This window comes from Meriones unguiculatus, chromosome 9, assembly GCF_030254825.1.
Source record: "Meriones unguiculatus strain TT.TT164.6M chromosome 9, Bangor_MerUng_6.1, whole genome shotgun sequence".
Lineage (NCBI taxonomy): Eukaryota > Metazoa > Chordata > Mammalia > Rodentia > Muridae > Meriones > Meriones unguiculatus.
This window is the reverse complement of record NC_083357.1, coordinates 72,570,798-72,591,059: the sequence shown is the minus strand read 5'-3', so window position 1 is coordinate 72,591,059 and position 20,262 is coordinate 72,570,798. Positions and strand designations below refer to the sequence as shown.

Below are 20,262 nucleotides of genomic sequence, written 5' to 3'. Positions count from 1 at the left end.
CATTGTGCCCATGTGTCAAGTCATCAAACATTTCTTTCTGTAACAACTAACTTATGAGGAAAATAGGCTTGGTGCTTTCACCCAAAATACATATAAAGGCCATTTCTACATCAGGTCAAAATAACCAGGAAAACCTACTTTTGTATGTTCAGACATGTGTATGTCATACTTTTCTTGATTTTTAAAGCCACGATCACAGGTATCACAGAAAAAGTGGAAAACCGGTTCCTTTTTTTTCTGCAAAGAAAAAGAAGCTATAAGACTGTGGTGGGAAATATGTTTTACCAAACGCAACTATTCCAGGAATACGTATTTGATTTGTTTTGAAACATATTCGTGGGGTGGGAGTGGGTTCCTTAATTTTTTTCTATCAATATAGCAAAAGTCAAGCACAACAAACAAAATCTAAATATAAAAAGGGCTCATACAAACTACAAATAGATTTCAAGTAGGAGACCTAATGAAGATTTGGTACGGCATCTGTCAAGATCTAAAAGTACCTCACCTGTCACAAAGGATATTACCAGACTAGAAAATGACATAGGAAATAATCTCCATCTTTTAAATATTACGTAACTGTTAACATTAAATGGACTGTTAATAGGTATATGCTAATAGTGCAAGTTACGTACTTTCCACAGTAAGAGGACACTAATCTCATGTTTTAGACAGTACCTGATTTACTCTAGACTAACTGTGTGACTTATACAAAGAAGAAACCTGACCTGTAGGTTAGGTTCAAACCAGAATAAAGAAAACCCATTTTAACACACTACTTGGATTGGGAAGTATAACCAGGCATTATTCCACTTGAAAAACTGGCATCCAGGCCAGAGATGTCTCAGTAGGTAAAAGCACCCGCTGCCAAGCCTTAGGACCTGCGGTCAATCCCTAGAACCCACATGGCAGATAGCACCGACACCTGCAAGCTGTTCTCTTACCTCCACACGTATGAACCCACCCCCGACAAAAAGAAAGCAAGCAAGGAAAAGGCTTTCGTAGCAACGACAAATACCCACCTCTGAAAAGATGGAATGCTTACAACCAGGACAAACAACTTAACAACACAGTAAATCCTATCTGAATTTAAGGCAGTAAGCGCATTGCTTGGGTGATTATAAACTATCCTGAATTTGAAACATTAGATTGTAGCTTAACTGAGTTTAACAAGAAAAAAAAAAAAAGAGGATCTGCTTTTATATCACAGAATGATTCTTCTAGGCTAAAAAGCAGCAAGATTATGAAAAATAAAAGATGTGTCACTACAATTTGTTTCTGCTTCCAACTCAATAAGAAAAACCTGGGACTTCCAGTCTTCTCCTAAAATTCCAACTGTCAGTCTCAATCTTCATAATTTTTTGAACAGTGTTTCTGAACCTTCCTAATGCTGAGACACGTTAGCATTGGAGCTCTTGTCGTGGTGACATTCCCAGCCATAAAATTATTTTTGTTGCTGCTTCATAACTGTAATTTTGCTACTGTTCTGAATCGTAAAATAAATATCTCATACTCAGGATAGCTGATATGTAACCCGTGAAAGGGTCATTCGACCCCTAGGTTGAGAACAACTGTTTTAAGTTTTACCAACATTTCGTATTTACATTTATTTGTAAGCATAATTCTCAACTGCGTTTGTGTAGTGAGACAGTTTTAATGTTCTTTTTTCTATAATTTCATCATCATTTTTCAAAATGAGGTTGCTTTCCACTTTTTATTTACAGCTTCTTAAAAATCCTACCGTACTAAAGCTACACATGCCCCAAACAGACGCGAAACACTGACAGTTAAAAGGTTCAAAGCAGTACTATATATAAGGATTCAAACGCGGCGTTCAGCATCTCAGAAATACCTTCTTTCTCTGTTTTCTGTTTTGAAGAAAACTGAAGTCACTGAATTTTGCATTATGTGTTCGTGGATAATAAGAATGTGTAACTAAAAAAAGAAAAGATAGATTCATGTAAGATTCAAATGTACATTCATTTATTAACCACTTTTTTTTTCTTCCTTAAAGCAAAAGAAAAAAATGTGTAGGTAGCATCTGAGTGCAGGTCCCCAGGGAGCGCATTAAGGTAGGCGGTTGAAAGCTGCCTAATGTGGGTGTTGAGAACTGAGCGCTGTCCTCGCCGCCAAGCCATTTCTCCAGCCCCTACCGAGACCGTCCTAATGCATACATACAATCATCACTTTCTAACTCAGTTTTCTTCCCTGTACTCTGTCCTCCTACACTGGGAAGAAAGGCAGCCCCCAAAAGGTAAGGATTTTTTTGTATGTTCTGCTGATTGCTATGTAAGTACACACCAGCAAATAGCTGGGTTGAACTAATAAACTCTGAATAAACAGGTAGAGGAAAACCTTCTAGTGGGACACACTTTGAATACTCATTACCGGCCTCCCAAAAACACAGGACAGAGCAGAAAGATGCAAAGGGAAAGCTGGGAGAGGGAAGGAAGAGCAGCTTACCGGGAGGGTGGTAGGGCGTGTGGTACGTGGGAAAACCATTAGGAGACAGCCCCCAGTACCAGGGCGTCGAGCTTGGATAATTCCAGACCGGCTGGCCGCCGAACTGAGGCTGGACATCCTGCGGGGCCTGGGCATCGAAAGGGGGCTGCGCCGCGGGGAGAATCTGAGCATCGAACGGGGGAAGCGTTCCGGGGAGAGGCTGTGTCTGCACGTGGGGCTGTCCCGGCTGGCTCGGCTCGGACCGCGCGGCCAGCAACGACAGAGGAGGTGGCGGCGGCGGCAGCATGGCCCAGAACACCCAGTTGTCCCGCGCAGGAGCAGCCTCGCTCGGGGTCCCCAGCGCCGGAGTCAGCTCCGGGGCTGAAGGCCACGCCGCGGGGGTCGGCTCTGCCATCGCAGCTAGCGCGCAGGGTGCCCCAAAAGTGCAATTGTGGAACTAACATTAAGCGTCACTTCCGTTCCGGCAGTCGGGCCCAGAGAGCCGAGCGCGGGCTTGCGTCATCAGACGGGGCCGGAAAAACTGGCGGCTGCGGGGCTCGGCCCGCCGTCCCCGCTGGGTTTAACTGAACTGCGTGTGCAGGTCGGCTTGGGCTCCGAGCGACCGTGCGTCGCAGCGAATGGCCAGGGACCTGATTGGGCCGGCACTGCCGCCAGGCTTCAAGGAGCACGCGACCGCCGAGGACGAGGAGCGGGACCCGAGCCCGGGTAAGCCGCAGCGGGCGCTCGCCGTCCCGGGAAGGGCTGGCGGCCACGGCGGAGGGGGCGCGGCCAGCCCTGCGGGGCACGCCGGAGTGTTAGGGGCTTGACACGTCCTTAAAACGGCGATGCAGCCCCAGTGTGCAGTGGGTATGAGCCCGAAGGTGCTGACTGGCCAGTCTTCGTCCCGTCGTCTGTTTAGCCCCCTCCTGATCAATAAGAAAATCCCACCCTCCGTGGGAAAAGAGGATGGCTAGTCTGATGAAGCCCAAACCTGAGCTTCGTGTCTGGGTACCTTCGAACTTAGAAGACGCCTGCCGAAGATCGAGTGCCTCTCTCGTCCCCGGCCTGACTTCCTGGCCTTTTATTCTATCGTTCCGTCTCACACACACACTCCAGTGGCTCACAAGGTCCAGGTTTATGCTTCCTTGAAGACAGGCTTCTTTTTGGCTGAGAGATTATAGTTTAGAAAAAACAAAAGTGAAGGAATAGTGCAACTATTTCTAAATCTGATTTTCTGGCTACCCAGAGACCGAGCCTCCACCAGAGTCTTCTTTCCAGCCCTTGTTTCTAATGTAGCCATTTTTTTTTTTAAATCCCCTTTATTCTTTGTTAGCAAGAAAGTTTCCATGCAATTAAGGTTGAAAACATATGAGTTAATGAATTCTGTTGGGTAAATCCCCTGCAATTCATTTACCCATTTTACTGACGACAGACATTTGAATAGATTCCGGTTTTTAACTTACAAAGAGTTCACTACATTATATGTAATATTACCTATTAACAATACAAGTAATATATAAGCAATAATATATTACAAAATATTAATAATGTATATTAACAACATATTAATGTATTAGTTATATATATATATACACAGACACATACATACACCCTCAGCTTCAGAATTAAACCAGTTTACCAAGGTCCTCAGCAAGTATGGGAATTCTGATTGTTCTGTGCCTTCCCTAATCATTTCTCTCTGTCTTTGCCATCTAGTGTTTTGAAGCCATATTTTCATCGTAGTTTTAATTTGCATTTCCTTGTGGGAAATGAAATTGACCACTTTTCTTATTCTTTGGTTATTTTTTACCACTGTGCTCTGATAAAGTCTTGCTCATTTCCTATTAAATTGTTTGTCTTACTGTCTTGTAGAGTTTTTAAAATTAGCATACAAAGCATTAGGTTGCATTATTTATATTCGTGGGGGGGGCGTGTACATGTGAATGCAGGTACCTGAGGAGGCTAGAGGTTGTGGAATATCTTGAAACTGTAGTTACAGGCAGTTGTGAGCCTCCTGATGTGGGTACTGAGATCCAAACTTGGGGGCTCTGCAGTGTACATTCTTAACTGTTGGTTGAGCCATCTGTCAAGACTCCTCATTATGGCATTTTCTAAATAAATAAAATTTTTGTTAATTTTTCTTTCCACCCCCCCCACCCCAACCCTCTTAGAGCTTTCACTCATCTCCCGTAACCTCCTTTCCCCTTTGTTTTGCCTGTATGTCCCCGATCCCTCAACACCACTTTTAACCCCTTGTGGTCTCCTCTCTAGTTTCATGGCCTATGTCCATACTCGCCCCGCGAACATTATAAGCTAGAGTGCAACTATCAGAGAGGACACACAGCATTTGCCTCTGAAACTGGGTTACCTCACTGTAGAATGTTTTCTAGTTACAACCATTTTCCTGAAACTTTCCTGATTTCATTCTTTACAGCTGAATCCACGATAATCCACAATAATACAGTTGAATATACAATAATCCCATTGTATATTTTATACCATATTTCTGCTGTCCATTTATCTGCTGATGGACATTTAGGCTAGCTTCATTTCCTCTCTCCTGTGACTAAGGTATCAACAAACACAGATGTACAGATGTTGCTATGCTGGTTGGTGCTCTTTTTTGTCATCTTGACACAAGCTTTTGGTCATGGTGTTTCATCACGGCAGTAGACACCCCAACTGAGACACTAGTATTTTTTCTTACATGTTCTCATGAAATGTTCATTGGCTGTACTACATTAGCCATTTGAAAGCATGCTTTTCAGCGGCATTCACACTGTTTGCATAGCCACCACTGTCCATCCATCTCTAAAGCTCTTCTCCTGAACTGAAGTATGTTGAACAAAACCCCCCTCCCCTCCCAGCCCACAGCTCCTAGCATAGTGTGGTGAATGAGCTGTTCTAAGTATCCTTGGGGGAGGGGCTCAAACAGTCGGGAGTTTCTGTAACTGTGGCACTTTTCATAATGTCCTCAGGGCTTATCAGTATAGAATTCTTGAGTGTTTCCTTCTTGTCAGGACTCATGGTTAGGGGCTTAAACAAAGTAACACAGGCAGGTTAAGCTAACTCTCACAACTCCCGTAGAAGTACAAATTCAAAGCCAAAGAATTCATCTCCAAAGCTTACAGCCCTGCCCTCCTTTGTGTTAGACGTACTAACCTCTTCAGCCTCAAGCATCAGGTGGTTCAGGAGAGCGCATAGCTTGTTCTTTTCTGCTGACTCTTTCCTCTGTCTAGCATGTTCTTGTGGATTGCTGTATGGCCCCTGTGTCACCCAAATGCCTTGTCAGAGCGACCTTTCTTGGCCAGTCCACACAGACAAGTTTTAACTGTTTCAGTAGCAGAACTTTGTCTGAACTGATTTTTTCATGTTTGTTTCTTTAGAAGTATTTACTCTGTCCCTGGTGGGTGGAGAGTTGGTAGATGAATATTTAGAAAATAAAAGTCCATAGTAAATGCTAGCCAGCTGTGTCTGGAAAGAAAATTCCAGCTAGGAGGACTTGGTGAAAGAGCTATAACACATCTATCCGACCTTGTACAGTTGCAGGGCCAGCTTTGCCTCCTGACTACAGAAGCAGCAGTTCGGACTCCTCAGACAGTGACGAGGACAGTAGTTCTTTGTCTGAAGAAGATGACACTGGTCCAACTGCAAGGTAAGTCACTAAATTAGACAGCGAACCAAGCTTCACACCTCTCCTAAGTTGGCTGGAACCCGTGGCTACTAGAACACTGTATTTGGATTTGTGCAGCACAGGAAAGAGGTCACCTCCTATGGCTTTCACAAAATCTTCTATGAAGAAGCTTATTGTAATTGGTGAGGTGGTACCCACCTTTAATCTCAGCTGGCTCTGCCGCTGATCCATGTGAGTTAGAGGCTAGCCAGGGCTACATAGTGAGAGCCTGTCTCCAAAATAATAAAATAAAAATAAAAAACAGCGTATTCTAGTAGTGTGTGGATATAGAGATGCCTAAAGTAAATGGATGAATTAATGAATTAATAGTCTGTGTGCATGGTGCTAGGGAATCAAACCTATGGCCTTGAGCAGGACAGGCAGGCTGTCTACCATTGAGCTACATCTCTAGCCCAGTAAGATTATATATAAGAGGGTTTCCTTAACATATCATTGAAATAACTAAATGCTATAAGTAATTGCATAGACGTTCTTTTTTAAATTGATACACAGCGGGATGTTCTGTTTAAATAAATGATTCCCTTCTAATCTAGCCTTACAAACCATGGGTCAGGTAGATTAAGTTGAACCTTTTTTTTTTTTTACAGATTAATAAGGTTTTTGATGTCCTTTCAAGATTCTGAGACAGAAAAGGCAACTTACAGTGCTTCTGAGAGGGAAAATAAAAGCTGAACTCATGCATTTCACTAAGAAAGGGCCACACAGACTGCTGAGATCTTTCACTTAGTGGAATCTTGAATTCTCCACAAGATACAGAATACTGATCTAGTCCTGGTAAATAAGAAACTGAGGATAAACTCCAGGAAAATATTAAGAACTGTTGTAATGCACTGCCATCGAGGGCTTGCTGTTGTTTTGTTTTGACAGGATGACTTTAGTGTTTAGATATCTACTTAAAGTTAGTCTTTTCTTTCAAAATTAAAGCTTTTTATAAAAATTTAACATATCTTTAACTTATGTAATGATACATTTTGTTTTCAGAAAGCAGAGAAGAAACCAAGAAAGAGATGATGATGATGATGATGATGATGGGTTTTTCGGGCCAGCCCTTCCTCCTGGGTTTAAGAAGCAGGATGACTCTCCTCCAAGGTGATAATGTGTAATGTTTCAACTATTTTGTTTTTGTTTTTTGAGACAGGCTTTCTCTGTGTAGCATTGGCTGTCCTGGGCTCACTTTGTAGATAGACCAGGCTGGTCTTGAACTCATAGTAATCCACCTGCCTCTGCCTCCCTGAGTTCTGGGACTAAAGGTGTGCACCACCACACTCAGCTTGAGCCAAAGTTCATAATATTATATTGTTTTATACAGAGACTGACCCATGATAGCCATCCTTTTAGTTTTGAATGAACAAATTTATTAGGATGAAGCAACAGAGACTAGAAGACTCAAACAGCAGATACACAGTAGAACATCAAGGCAGGCACTCACTTCATCCAGCAGAAATGACTGGAGAAGCACTGGGAAAACAGCTAGAGCCCCTGACGGACAAAGAGAAACAGAATGTCTGCTCCTGGGTAAGACTTCAACTAGCCATTACCCTGGCAAACAGTAGCAGGGTCTTCTGCTCTGGGAAGGTGCTGGGCAGGCCTCACTGTGAAGCTGTGTTCTAGAGCCGTGTTTCTACCCAGCTGATTTGCTCTCCTGGACTCAGGCTCGTGCCTTTTTTGGGGGGTTGAGGGAGAGGCATATTTTCTGTTCTCCTTTCCCTGTTTCATAGGGCTGGGAGCCAGCCTGTTCCTGAACAAGGGGTCTTGGAGACAAACACGCTTGGTTTTGAAGTGGGACCCACATCCAGAACCCCTTCTCAGGGAGCTTAAGGAGCACATGACAATTTACTAATATAATACATATCCCATGCATGCCTGTATGTAAGAGTACATAGAAGAGGTGGCTGTTTCTTTTTATATTCAGTTTAGGACTTTATGTGCCAATACCTAATTTCCATGTAACTCTGTTTCTTTTAGGTACAGCAGGGCCACGCAGTCTACTGCCATTTTTGTGGCATCCCTAAACAAATAATGCTTTTTACATTTTGAAAGTAGCACAGATGATCCAGGTACACAGATGTTGGTCTCAAAGCATAAAAGTTAGGACCTGTTTCTAGCCTTTTATAGATAAGCTACTGTCCCCTGGGATATAACATTTCTTCAGAAGAACCCATTATAGATAAACCATCTCTCACCTCAAAATCTACAATCCAGAATGCTTCCAAATCCTAGACTTTGAGTGAAGCCAGCATGATACCACAAGTCTGCTATTCAGTGTATACAAACCTTGTTTTATGTATATAGTTATCACGTAGAATATCATCTGCAATTGCCTTTAGGCTATTTGCAGAAGGTGTATATGAAATGCAATGAATTTTATATTTAGGCTTGAGACCCCTTCCCCAAGGCTTCTCACCATGCATCTATAAATAGTTCAGAATCTGAAGTTTGAAATGCTCATGTCCAGGCATTTTGGACAAGCTGTACTCATAGTGTATTTAATCTGTTGCAGCTCCTTTCTTGAAAAGTACATTTTGGTCTGGGCGTTCTCTTTACCTTACAGGCCTTCTGCTCATACATGATGTTTTCTGATCTTGTGTTTTTATGAGAATTCTGTGAGCAAATCTATATCCAGATGTGTTTCTTGTGCTTTCTCTGTGACTTTTTTTTTCTATTTGTTTTATCCTGTTCTGCTTTGTTTGTTTTATTTTATTTTTAAATGCCTGTTTTCTAACGAGAGAGAAAGATGTACTGTAGATTTTGGTGAGTAGAGAGGCCGGAAGGATCTAAGTGGAATTGAGGGAATGAAAACCGTAATCAGAATATATTATAAGGGAAAAAAATCTATTTTCAGTTTTAAAAAGTGAAGAAAAAAAAAGAAAAGAATATTTTGGACAATGAAGTCCATGTGTGAAATAAATACTAGCATACACTGAAGTAAAAAATCTCTGATACAACTGTAGAATGCCATGGCTGTCTTACATTTTATATATATTTATATTTATATAATTCTATTTAAATCTTTATTATTTTTTTTGTCCATGGGGGACACACATATGACACCACTGCACAGGTGGCAGTCACAGGACTACTTGTGGGACTTGATTCTCCCCTTTCACTCTGTGAGTCCCAGGGATTGAACTCAGGTCCTCAGCTTGCCGGCAAGAGCCTTTACCCACTGAGCTTTCTCATTGGCCCAATATATTTACTGTCTTCTAAGCTTATACCACAGATTTTATCTCCACAAATTCTAAAGTCATAAAATCGAACAATTAATGTCTGTGTAGCCCTGGGAAGAAATATACTTAGAAAAAAGAAAACTTCTAACATTTCCTTGTAGCTTGTAAATGGCAGTTAATTGGATCTTTCTGACAGTCTGTAACTGCATGCATTCATATACAAAACTGTTACACTCATCTTGGTTCCTGAAGCAAGAGGAGATTATTAAGCGGTCAGATCCATCGACTCTCAGTACTGTTTCCCCTCTGCCAGGAAGCCTGCCAGGGAGGCTCTAAGTCAACAAGACACCACGTGGAAATCCAGCTTAGGGCTTCAGTGGCACCTGGGTAGGTGACACTGACCAGGGAGAACCATGAGGAAAACACTGGATAAAGGAACTGAAGGTATGACGTGAGAGGAAAGTAGGTTTTCCTTTCTACAAAAGGCTCAGGAGTGAGGCAGTTCTCTCGTATTGATGACAGTTGCCTGAGAATGCAACTCTTAAAAATCATGAAATTTGACACCAAATGGTCCAGGGCTTAGACGCCAGCTTAGCTTCTACTGGTTGTGTTGATGTTGGCTATTAATTCTTCGCAAAGTACAGTGGCGTATGTGGAACTAGAAACATGCACCCGGTGAACTGTGATTGGCCCCTCGCCGTCTCCTTCGTCTGCAGGGCACGGTGGACCGGCTGCATTCCTCGCCGCCCCTGCATCATCACCGGATTTTTAGCAAGGACTGTGTACAGGCTTGCACTGCTGTGGTGCACTGCCCCTGACTGCTGGCATCTGTCATATGTACCTGCTGTAGGGGTCCTTAGAAAAACACACTTCCTACTTAAGTAGCTCTGACTGTAATTACAAGGCCCAGTGGAATTCTTCAGTGGATAGCAAATACCAAAACAGAATGGAAGTCAGAGCACAAGATGGAAAATATCCTCATGAGTACAGGCCTATCAAAAACATTTTACTGTAGAATCTGGTTGGCGAGTCGCCAGCCGTGTCCTGCAGCCTGAGAGACTGAGTTCAATCCCCAGGTACACAAAGAGAACCCATTTCCTAAAGGTGTCCTCTGACCTCCATAAGCACACACATTCCTATAAAGAAATGAAATATTTTTCATTTGAAGTGAAGTAGAAAATAACAGGTGCAAAAAATTAAGTTTTTAAACAGTAAAAAAACTATTAATACTAGTGAATATAATGCTACAAAAATTTCTTACTCTCAATATTTGTTATTGGCTGGCTTTCTTTAATGATTGTGAGCTTTTATTCTGAAAACAGCCTTTTAAAGTCATGAGAGAATGATGATAGGTATATTTTCTTTTCAGGCCTATGATAGGTCCTGCATTACCACCTGGTTTCATTAAGTCTACACAGAAAAGTGACAGAAGCAGAGAGGATCCAGGACAAGTGTCATCATTCTTCAACTCAGAGGTTTGGAAAGTTTTCACTTAAAGACTAAAATGTATAACAAACACAGAACTTGAATGGTATCTGTAATCATGAGATTCACACGAGAGAGGAGACTCCAAATGATTCTCTTAACACACTGTTGCTTATTCTGAGAGTAGAACACCTGGAGATGAAACAGAAGCTATTCTCGCACCTTATAACTCTTAGCAAAACAGGACTGTCAGGTGTTATGGTTTGTGCTCCTTGCCTTTGAAGGGTGGTATTTTCAATTCTTTTTACTCCCTGTCTTAAGTTTCCCGATAAGGTGGAAGGTTTTAACTTTGGAGGAAACTGCTACACAATAAAGATCCTCTGCCTAGGGAATGGTGCCACCCACAGTGGGTATCTCTTCCTGCCTCAGTTAACATCATCTAGATAACCCTTCCTTCACAGAAGTGCCCACAGGCCAGCCTGATTTTGCCAGTTCCTGGCTAAGACTCTTCCCAGGTGATTCTACATTATGTCACGTTGACAGTGACAGTCAAAGCTAACCACCACAGTGGTGCACACTTTGCTTTCTAAAAGCAAAAAAAAGTGTGTGTTTGATACATAAGAGGTCTAGAAGTAAGACCAGTCTGAGATTGGGTAATTTAACAATATAATCTCCATTTTTTCCATCTTTTTTTTTCCTGTCTTCTTAGGCATGGTAATCCCCTTCAGATGATTGCTTTCCTTATACCCCTTACACAAAGTCTTCACATTGACATGCAGTTCCCAGTGTCCAGGCGCTGAAGGTGAATGGATGCCTTCACCTCTGATAGAGGAAGGGAAGCCTTCCTGAAAGTTTCCTGTAGGCTCTCTATCCATGTTTGACCAAAATTGTATTAAATGCTCATGCCTGAGCCTGTCAAGTTAGTACTAGTCAGACCAAACTGAATGGCTTTGAATTATCCAAGTTTTCCCCTAGTTTCATGGTTCCAAAGAGGGCAAATGGTAAAGGTTCTTCTAACAATAGAGTGGTACGAATTACTACCACAAAAATAAAACAAAAAGAGCAAGGGCTGTGGAAAATGGCCTAGAATGGTGCCTAACTTCTATCATATTTTCAAATAAAGTTGCTATCATAGATACTAGGGCTCAGTAGACGTCGCCAGAGGAGTTGCAGGTCCTTGTGATCCCAGACAAGGAATTGAGCATAGACACAGGTGCATCAGGAGCAGAAACAGTTTATTAAGAAGAGATACACTGCCAACCAAGAGAGCAATCAGCATCTCAAGCAACCCTGCTGCACAGAAGGTCAGCCGTTTACGTCGCTTAGTGGAGACGCTGGCTTGTGCGCATAGCGTAGACGTGGTTCCCAGCCAACTTCAGAACAAGATGCAGTTCTAGCCCATCTCCACTCCTTCATGGCCGCTACCACCTACTGTGGCCCTTAGTGGCCACATTGGGCTGGGATTTGGTGATTTTCACTGTCCTCCATAAGGATCTCTCCAGACCTGCTGTTCGTTCTGTAGGTAGCAGCCTGCTTCAGGAGCCCCTCTGCTACCCACCTACATTCCCTGTGGATTCTGTCTCTTCGTGTGGACCCCAATCCCCCTTGCTCTTGACCACAGACCCTCACGGCCTTTCCTCCTAGCCCAATTACATTCTTTTCTTCACCCATCAACATACAGAGGCATGTGTACCAGGGACCTACAGCCCCCTCGCTTGTTTTTGCAACAGGAAGGGCAACAGCAGCCAGAGAACAGAAAACCCACCCAACAATGACCTGAGACAGACACCAAGAAATACCTCAAACTCGATGCCTAGATCTCAGTACAAAAACACAAACTTGAACAGCCAAGACAACTCGCCTCCTCCAGAAGCCAGTAACCTTATTACAGTAGGCACTGAAAAATGCAGTGTAGCTGACGCACAAGACAAGGCCCTTAAGATAGCAATTGTGGATAGACTCAAGGACCTTAAAAAGGGTGTGAATAAATCCCTCAATGAAGTTTGAAAATACAAATAGTTGAATGAAATAGTGAAAACAATTCAAGACTTGGAAGCCGAATTTAACGAAGAAATAGAATTACTCTAAAGAAAGTTCAAAGTGAAATAAAACTGGAAATGAAAAATTTAGGATGTCAAACAAAAACCTCAGAGTTAAGCCTCACCGACAGAGTACAAGACATGGGAAAGAGAATCTCGAGTGTTGAAGACAAGGTAGGAGAAAGGGATAGCTCACTCAAATTGTTAAATCAGAGAAAGACAGAGAGAGAACAAGAGGTGTCACAGCAGTGTTTTGTCTGTGCAATCTGTCAGCAATGCTGGGAACTGTATTAACACATCTCGGTCATGTTAGGGGAGCTGTCACAGGATTCTTGTTTCATACAAGCTGATAGTAACACCCTGACTCACTTGCCATATTCCAAAAGGCACTTCATGAACAGAGAGCAAAGCAGGTTTCAAACATGTCATTTCTGACCAATTGGTAATACCAGGAATGCCATATCAGAAGGGATTCGAAGGCCAGATCTCCATACATCAATCAGAGGGTTGAAAGCTTGGACAAGTGACTCAGTAGGAGAGCCCTTGCATACAAAACCTGGTTCCTACCAGCAACACAAAGGAGGGAGAGAAGAGAGGGGGGGAAGAGAGAGAACAGAAACAAATAGGAATGATAGAATGAGGTCTCCTGTGACACAGGAAGAAACATGAGGTAGTCCATAGCTGTGAAGCTATCCTCTCCAAGGGAACCAAGAGAAAGCTCACTGTTGATGATGTGCTAGCAGTGTATTTTTGTTTGCTCTATTGTTTGTGTGTAATCCATTTCAGCTCAATTCCAAGTAGTTTAAGATAATCGGTCTCTTCTTAGATTAAAGATGCTGTCTTGTTTTAAAAGGAAGCAGAGAGCAGTGAAGATGAGGGTATTGTTGGACCAATGCCTGCAAAAGGACCTAGCAACTATAGTGTAACGGCAGAGTTCGAAAAAAGGGCCCAGAGAATGAAGGAAAAATTGACCAAAGGAAATGATGTAAGTTTTCAAAGGCTTTTCTAAAAATTGATTTATTTTATGTGTATGAGTGTTTTGCCTGTCTGTATGCATGTGCACCAAGTATATACCTGGTGTCTGAGGAGGCTAGAAGAGGGAGTCAGATCACCTGGAACTAGAGTTACAAACGGTTGTGAGCCACCATGTGGGTGCTAAGAACTGAACCTGCATCCTCTGCAAGAACGGCGAGAGCTCTTAACCTCTGAGCCAACTCTCCACCCCCGGGGAAGTAGCAAAGAACGTGCAGAGAGAGACAGAGAGATAGGAGAAATTGAGGGAAAGTGTGTATTATACATACATACATTTATGTTTATGTATAGCTTTGTTTGTGTGGAGATTTTGTTTTGAGACAGTCTCATTTGTAGTGCTGGCTTACTATGTAGCCAGCGCTACCCTTGAACACAGAAATCTGCTTGCCTCTGTGTGCCACCGTGCACAGCTACTACTTTGGCCTTTTTGTCCTTTTGGTTTGTCTATTTTTCAAGACAGGGTTTCTCTGTGTAGCCTTCGCTGTCCTGGACTCGCTCTGTAGACCATCCTGGCCTGGAACTCACAGAGATTCCCCTGCCTCCGCCTCCTGAGTTCTGGGATTAAAGGTGTGTGCACCACACTCGACTTACTGCTTTGTATCTAACTTTACTTCTCATACAGGATTCATCTAAACTCATCACAAGAGAGTCATGGATGACTGAGCTTCCTCCGGAAATGAAAGACTTTGGTCTTGGACCAAGAACCTTTAAGAGAAGAGCTGATGACAAATCCGGAGACCGGTCTGCCTGGACAGACACTCCAGCCGACCGGGAAAGGAAAGCTAAGGTAACAGGGTGTTTTTCTTTCCTTGCTTTTTATTGATGTATTCGGTCCAGTTTTGCTTGAACTTGCAACGGTACAATACAAAATTATTTAAGGATACTGCTGATGTAGAGTGTTGGGGGCAACAGAACAGTTGTACATGATCCAAAAGGCCTGGGATGGTGGCTCTGAGTTCCTTGTCTCACACTAGTGAAGACTGAAGACATGGTACCATGAGCATCATGCAAAGTGGAAGCAAGCTTTATTCAGGAGGATTACAGAGATGTGAGAAATTGAGGACAAGTGTGAAATTTAGGAAAATTGGAACTCTTGAGAGCAGTGGGAGTTTCCAAGAACTCTCTTGTGTCCTATTTTTACAGGTCTGTGGCAAAGACTAGACAAGGGCTGAGTAACTACTGTGATGTGGGTTAGTTCTCTGGACCATCAGGAAAGTAATGGAGAGCCCAGATGCTCTATGCATGTTCCATGGTCAACCAGAGAAATGTCCTGGTTATGTGCCCACCTAGCTAGGGATAGTCAGAGCCTCCCCCTGTCCCTCTCTGACTTAAGCTTTATTAGCTGCTGACCTTGACAGTCTGCTAGCTGTTAGTCATGAGCTGCTGTTTCTCACTCCAACTTGGCCACTGTTTCAGGTGGTCTTAACTACACCAAGTTCTGTCTGTTCTCAGAGCCAGCGAAGGCTGTGTCTGTTCCTGGTTACTTCAAGTCTAAGCCTTTGTTTGTGGGGTGGCGGTCTGGGTGGAAGTTTCTTGGTGGAAGCCATCCTTACTTCCTGCCCAGCTTGTGCAGTTGCCTGAAGGATAGGAGAAAGGGCAGTAGTACCTCAGCAGCCTGGAGCCGGGACAGCCAGTCGGCTGGTGCTGGTCCATGCCCTGCTCTCTCCTTTGTCTGGTCTGCTTGTTCCCTCCCACCCTGCCGCGAGTTTCTCTTCTCTGTTTCTCATTCCTAGTGTTCTTGCCTCACTCATGTCACCCGAAACTTTCTTTGAATCCGCGAGTCCTCCCACCGCCGCCTCTCCGAGCCAGTTGCAGTTTTTACCCTGGGTCCGTGTTCCCTAACTTCCTGTGGAGTGCTAGCCCCCGCAGCGCTACTTTTTGAGATTGTGATTCTGAAAGAAATGTATGAATCATCCTCACAGTCCTTGATTCCATCTTCCATTCTGCTGCCATTCTTAAAACTAAGCGAAGCTGCAAGACTGGGTTACACACCCTTATTTTATGGACAGGAAACCCCCCTTCCTGAGGACACCCTTCACAGATTGTCACAGAGCTAGGAAATGACCACCAGAAAAAAATCATTTTTAAGCTTCTAACTCCAAATCCCCTGGTCTTTATACCATATATGAAATGATATACTGTTCTATATACCATTATACTATACATGAAATGGTAAATTTCTTTGAAAGAAAACTAACCTTGCAGTCTAACCTAGCAAATGAAGTGAGCCGTAGATAACCTCTCAGAATGACTGTAGCAGGTGTATATGCTTAGGTACTGCCAGCATGGGCAAAAGTGTCTCCACTGCTGTGTTAAACAGATTACAAAGGTACAAAAGGCTGTGTACACAAAGTGTATTAGCTTTTACATTTTTGTTTACTAAGAAACACTCTGTTGGGTGTTAGAAACTGAACCAGTGTCTCTGGCACTACTCATTAAACTTACTCCATCTAACTGGTTTAAATTGCTATAAAGTGTTTGTCACCTTGTGATGATAGCTTTATCAGTTCTGATCTAAAAAGCTCTACATTTGATTTATTCTCTCTTGTTGAAATCTAAGGATTTCCATTTGCCACATGTAGCTATGAGTTGAATTCTTGCGTTTGGTTGCAGGTGATAGAAAGAAAAAGATAAGATGAAAGCTGTCTGAGCTTTTGTTTTGTGGAGAGTTGGTTCTGAGTTAGAAGTGGTAAGGTGGGGAGCAGTGGCCTGGCCCAGTGGGTAAAGGTGCTTTCTCCCAGGCATGATAGCCTAGGTTCAGTCCCCAGGACCCACTTGGAGGAAGGAGAGATGACTCTCTCGTGCTGTCCCAACCTCCACGTGCATGCCATGGCATGTGTTTGCCCCCTCAAAATGTAAATGATATTTTTTAAAAAGAGGTGTCAAGGGGTGGGTGTTGTGTTGAGTTCTCCACATTTTAGCATCCTTCCTGATAGACTTTGCAACCTCATAACTCCTCGGTGGTCCCAAAGATTAAAAGAAATTTAAGTATGGGAATAGGTGAGGTGATCCAGTATGCATAGGAGAAGTAAAAAAACAACACATGATGCCAGGTCTAAATAGTCCAGAAGCTAGTGGCTCCGGGATGCCTGTCGTGGTTTTGTTGAGACAAAGTTTTACTGTAGCTCAGTAACCTCTAACTCAACAGTCTCCCTGCCTTAGTTTCCCAGGGCTGGGATTACAGGCGTGAACTGCCCACTTCTCTTAGCTGCTTTTTAAAGTTTTTATTTTATTTTATTTCTTAATGTGTACAAGGATTTTTCCTGCTTGTGTGTCTGTGCACCACATGCACACATGATGCCCACTGAGGCTGGAAGAGGTTGTTAGATCTCCCTGAGACTAGCGTTACAGACAGCTGTGAGCCTTCTCCATGAGGATGCTGGGAATTATATGAGGTTTGCCTAAACAAAAGCAATTTTGAAATATGCCTTCAGAATGATGTCCAGTCATGTTTGTGTAGCTTCCTCACTCCAGTGTTCTCTAGAGTATCACTGTAACCCTTCTCTAGTTACAGGATCCTACAGGGCACTGTAAGGAGTGTGTGTGTGCATGTGTGTGTGTTTCTACTGTGGTACATCCTCTGACTTTGTGTCACACGCCTTTGCTATCCCAGCTTCTGTTAGCTCTAGTGTGTTGGTAGGTTTCATGGGTTTTCTACATAGACCACTCATACCATCGTTGAATGATGACAATGTCATTTTCTTATTCTTTCTCTCTCGTCAATATGTATATACTTTTTATTTTTACTATTTTTGAAAACAGTAGAAGATTTCTTGTATCATTGTTAGTCCAGACTCATCGTGAGTTTCTTCCAGTTGGGTGATTGAAGAGGGGTTTGGTTTGGACTGCACTGTTCTCCTTTCTCAGGACGTCACACACTCCTGCGCTAACTGATCCCGTCTCAAGTGTGTAGCAGTTCTGACTGGGAGGAATTCAACCACCCTGGCTTTAGTTCAGTATTTTGTCATTTAATCTAAGTAAAATGAATAGTGTTTCTTTTAAATTCTGTTTTTAAATGATGTTATTTTGTTCATTCTTCAGGAAATACAAGAAGCAAAGAAGTCATTCAGTAAGAAAGATGAAGAGAACAGACTGTCAGAAAGGGATAAGAGACTGGCTGAGCAAGTGTCTTCATACAATGTAAGTAAGAAAAGAAAATACATAAAACTATAAATAATCTCTTTCTCCTTCTCTCTCTTCCTCTCTTTTCCATTTTGTTTTGTACTGGGATTTCACTACATAGTCCAGGCTGCCTTCTGACTTGTACTCCAGAGTTTGCTGGTTTTCTGTGTTTTTGTCCTATTTCTCTCTCTCTGATTACTTAAAATCAACTGTACCCTGCTTCTAAATGAAAAGAATAGGAATGACAAAAACAAGCTCTTACCACCAAATATCAATTGTGATGTGAGGTAGCCGTCTTATCTTTGAAATCCATAGCTGTAAGGAAAGCCACCTTTACAGATGACTTACAGGAAAAGTCAGTGTTGAGAAAGACGACATGAGGGGCTGGAGAGCCAGCTCGGTAGTTGAGAGTGTTTACTAATCTTGCAGAGAACCTGAGCTCAGTTCCCAGCACCCCTGGGGTGCCTTACAACTGCCTGTAACTCCAGTTCCGGGACACCAATCCTTCTTCTGGCCTCTCTGGGCTCTTGCACACATGTGGTACAAAGAAACTCATGCAAGATCACATACATGCACATTTTTTTTTTTAAAGACTTAAGTAAAGGACAGTCATGGTGAATGCCTGAAAATGCCTCACACTGTCCCTGGTCATGGACGCCATTCTCTGCAGCCCTGGGTGTGTGCACACCCACCCAGCTTTGAGGTGCCCACGCTAATCCTTGCATCCCCGGCTCATCTACTCAGAGGTCCACAGCCGAGCCCTAAACTTATTAAATCAGTTGCCCTTGCACAGACCTTGTCTGAAAATGGTACCTATTTAGACCTGGAAATTGAGCACCCACACAAGCTTAGAGGAGATGGAAAGTGAGGGAGGTTCGGGGAAAGAGTACTAGCAGAGCAGTGGGTGATAACGCCTTTCCGCTCTGGCCTGTGCCGTTGCACAAGCTTGGAGTTGGGCCGCTCCTTATTTTCATCTTTCACTTCTGTTTTGGCTTCCACCTGTCAGCACCTTCACCTCCTTCTACCCGAATGGCTTCAGGGACCAGTTCATCTGTGAGGTGGGAATAAAACTGTCCATTCTCTCACACCCCTGCTCTTGGCTTATATTCTTGTTAGGACTTCTGTAACCATAACGACTGCACGCCCTTCCTTTCTTACTCTTTTGCTGCATGGAGTTAGCAAAATCTGAATCATATTTGCCACCCGTGCCCATTTTCTTCATAGATGCCATCTTGGATCCAGAAACCCCCATCAGGGTTTGCAAATATCTCTTAATTTCATGGTTATAGACTCTTCGTAACCTATGTGAGCTCAGGTTGCTATTTCTGTTCTCCTTACTTTCCACAGGAATCAAAAAGATCAGAATCCCTCATGGACATTCATCATAAAAAGTTAAAGAATAAGGCTGCTGAAGATAGAAACAAGCACCAAGAGAGAATACCATTTGACCGTGATAAAGACCTCAAGGTTAATCGGTTTGATGAATCTCAGAAAAAAGCCCTCATAAAGAAATCCAGGGAACTAAATACCCGCTTTTCACACGGCAAAGGCAACATGTTTTTATAAGTAAGTGTGCTTCAGTGAGGTGCACACAGACTGATGAGTCTGAGCCCCTCAGAAGATCCCTGTGTCTATAGTAATTATGTGCACAAATATATTTCCTTTTGTAATAAAGTAGATGCAGAGTCTGCATTTTTATAAATGTGACTGTTGAGAAGTTGGGGGTGTGGTTTATGGAACAAATTGCTTTATCTTCACAATAGCCAAATAAGGGCATTGCTTATTAGAAAAGCTAAGGGTTCCAGTGAAGAGCAATGGCGCATGAGACTAGGACATACAGCTTGAGGGTCATGTGCTCCTTAGAAAAAAAAAGGGGGGGGAGTTGTTTTGTTTGTTCACTTGCTTGTTTTTTTTTGGGGGGGAGGGTCTCACTGTGTAACCTTGGCTGGCCTAGAACTTACTGTGTGTAGCAGCAGGGTCCATCTGCCTCTGTCTCCCAAGTGCTGGGACTGAGTGCCAGCACGCCCAGGCCCAGCTCTTTGAACAAGATTACAATTAGGGAAGATTCGTTGCTTCAAAGGCCTCTCTGAGTTGAGCTGACAGCTACTATGTCAGCTAGCCATAGTCCCATCCGAGAGTCTTTGATGTTGGTTAAGGGAACGTGTGGGAGCCGAGGGTGATTCTTAAATTAAGTTCCTCATGATTTGTAGCACTGGGAAATGGACACTGGTATTCAGCTGGATTTTTAAAGTCAATATAAACTTTAAAGTGTTTTCTAGTTTACTGAACTGTTGCCTCAGAGGGGTTTCCCTACACGAGGTCTGTCTGTCCGCCATTATTTGTT

At 43.0% G+C, this 20,262-nt stretch overlaps 2 protein-coding genes across 3 annotated transcripts in view; one reads left to right on the top strand and one right to left on the bottom strand.

Annotated features, from left to right (window-relative positions):
- The window catches only part of Nufip1 (nuclear FMR1 interacting protein 1), a 32,008-nt gene extending 29,087 nt beyond the window's left edge, over positions 1 to 2,921 (bottom strand). The window contains exons 1-3 of one of the 2 annotated variants that reach the window (XM_060391462.1): positions 2,461 to 2,921; positions 1,850 to 1,932; positions 139 to 237 (exon numbers count right to left, since the gene is read on the bottom strand). In XM_060391462.1, the coding sequence (XP_060247445.1) occupies positions 139 to 237; positions 1,850 to 1,932; positions 2,461 to 2,854 (576 nt within the window). In that variant the 5' untranslated portion in view covers positions 2,855 to 2,921. The remainder of the gene's footprint in view (positions 1 to 138; positions 238 to 1,849; positions 1,933 to 2,460) is intronic. The other variant, XM_021635061.2, reaches the window with a different exon arrangement.
- A 32-nt stretch (positions 2,922 to 2,953) lies between these two features.
- On the top strand, positions 2,954 to 19,620 carry Gpalpp1 (GPALPP motifs containing 1). Its single transcript, XM_021635060.2, has 8 exons — positions 2,954 to 3,165; positions 5,983 to 6,094; positions 7,115 to 7,222; positions 10,670 to 10,775; positions 13,618 to 13,749; positions 14,419 to 14,583; positions 17,838 to 17,936; positions 19,266 to 19,620. Exons 1-8 carry the CDS (start codon positions 3,078 to 3,080, stop codon positions 19,482 to 19,484), a joined length of 1,029 nt encoding a protein of 342 aa, XP_021490735.1. The 5' UTR covers positions 2,954 to 3,077; the 3' UTR covers positions 19,485 to 19,620.
- Positions 19,621 to 20,262: the final 642 nt, after the last annotated feature.

What these genes read in the sequence shown, in the direction of transcription:
- Gpalpp1 (XM_021635060.2), top strand. Translation starts at nt 3,078, where the DNA reads ATGGCCAGGGACCTGATTGGGCCGGCACTGCCGCCAGGCTTCAAGGAG. An exon ending in CATCATTCTTCAACTCAGAG is followed by an intron (nt 10,776 to 13,617) that starts GTTTGGAAAGTT and finishes TTGTTTTAAAAG; the next exon opens with GAAGCAGAGAGCAGTGAAGA. An exon ending in AGCAAGTGTCTTCATACAAT is followed by an intron (nt 17,937 to 19,265) that starts GTAAGTAAGAAA and finishes TACTTTCCACAG; the next exon opens with GAATCAAAAAGATCAGAATC.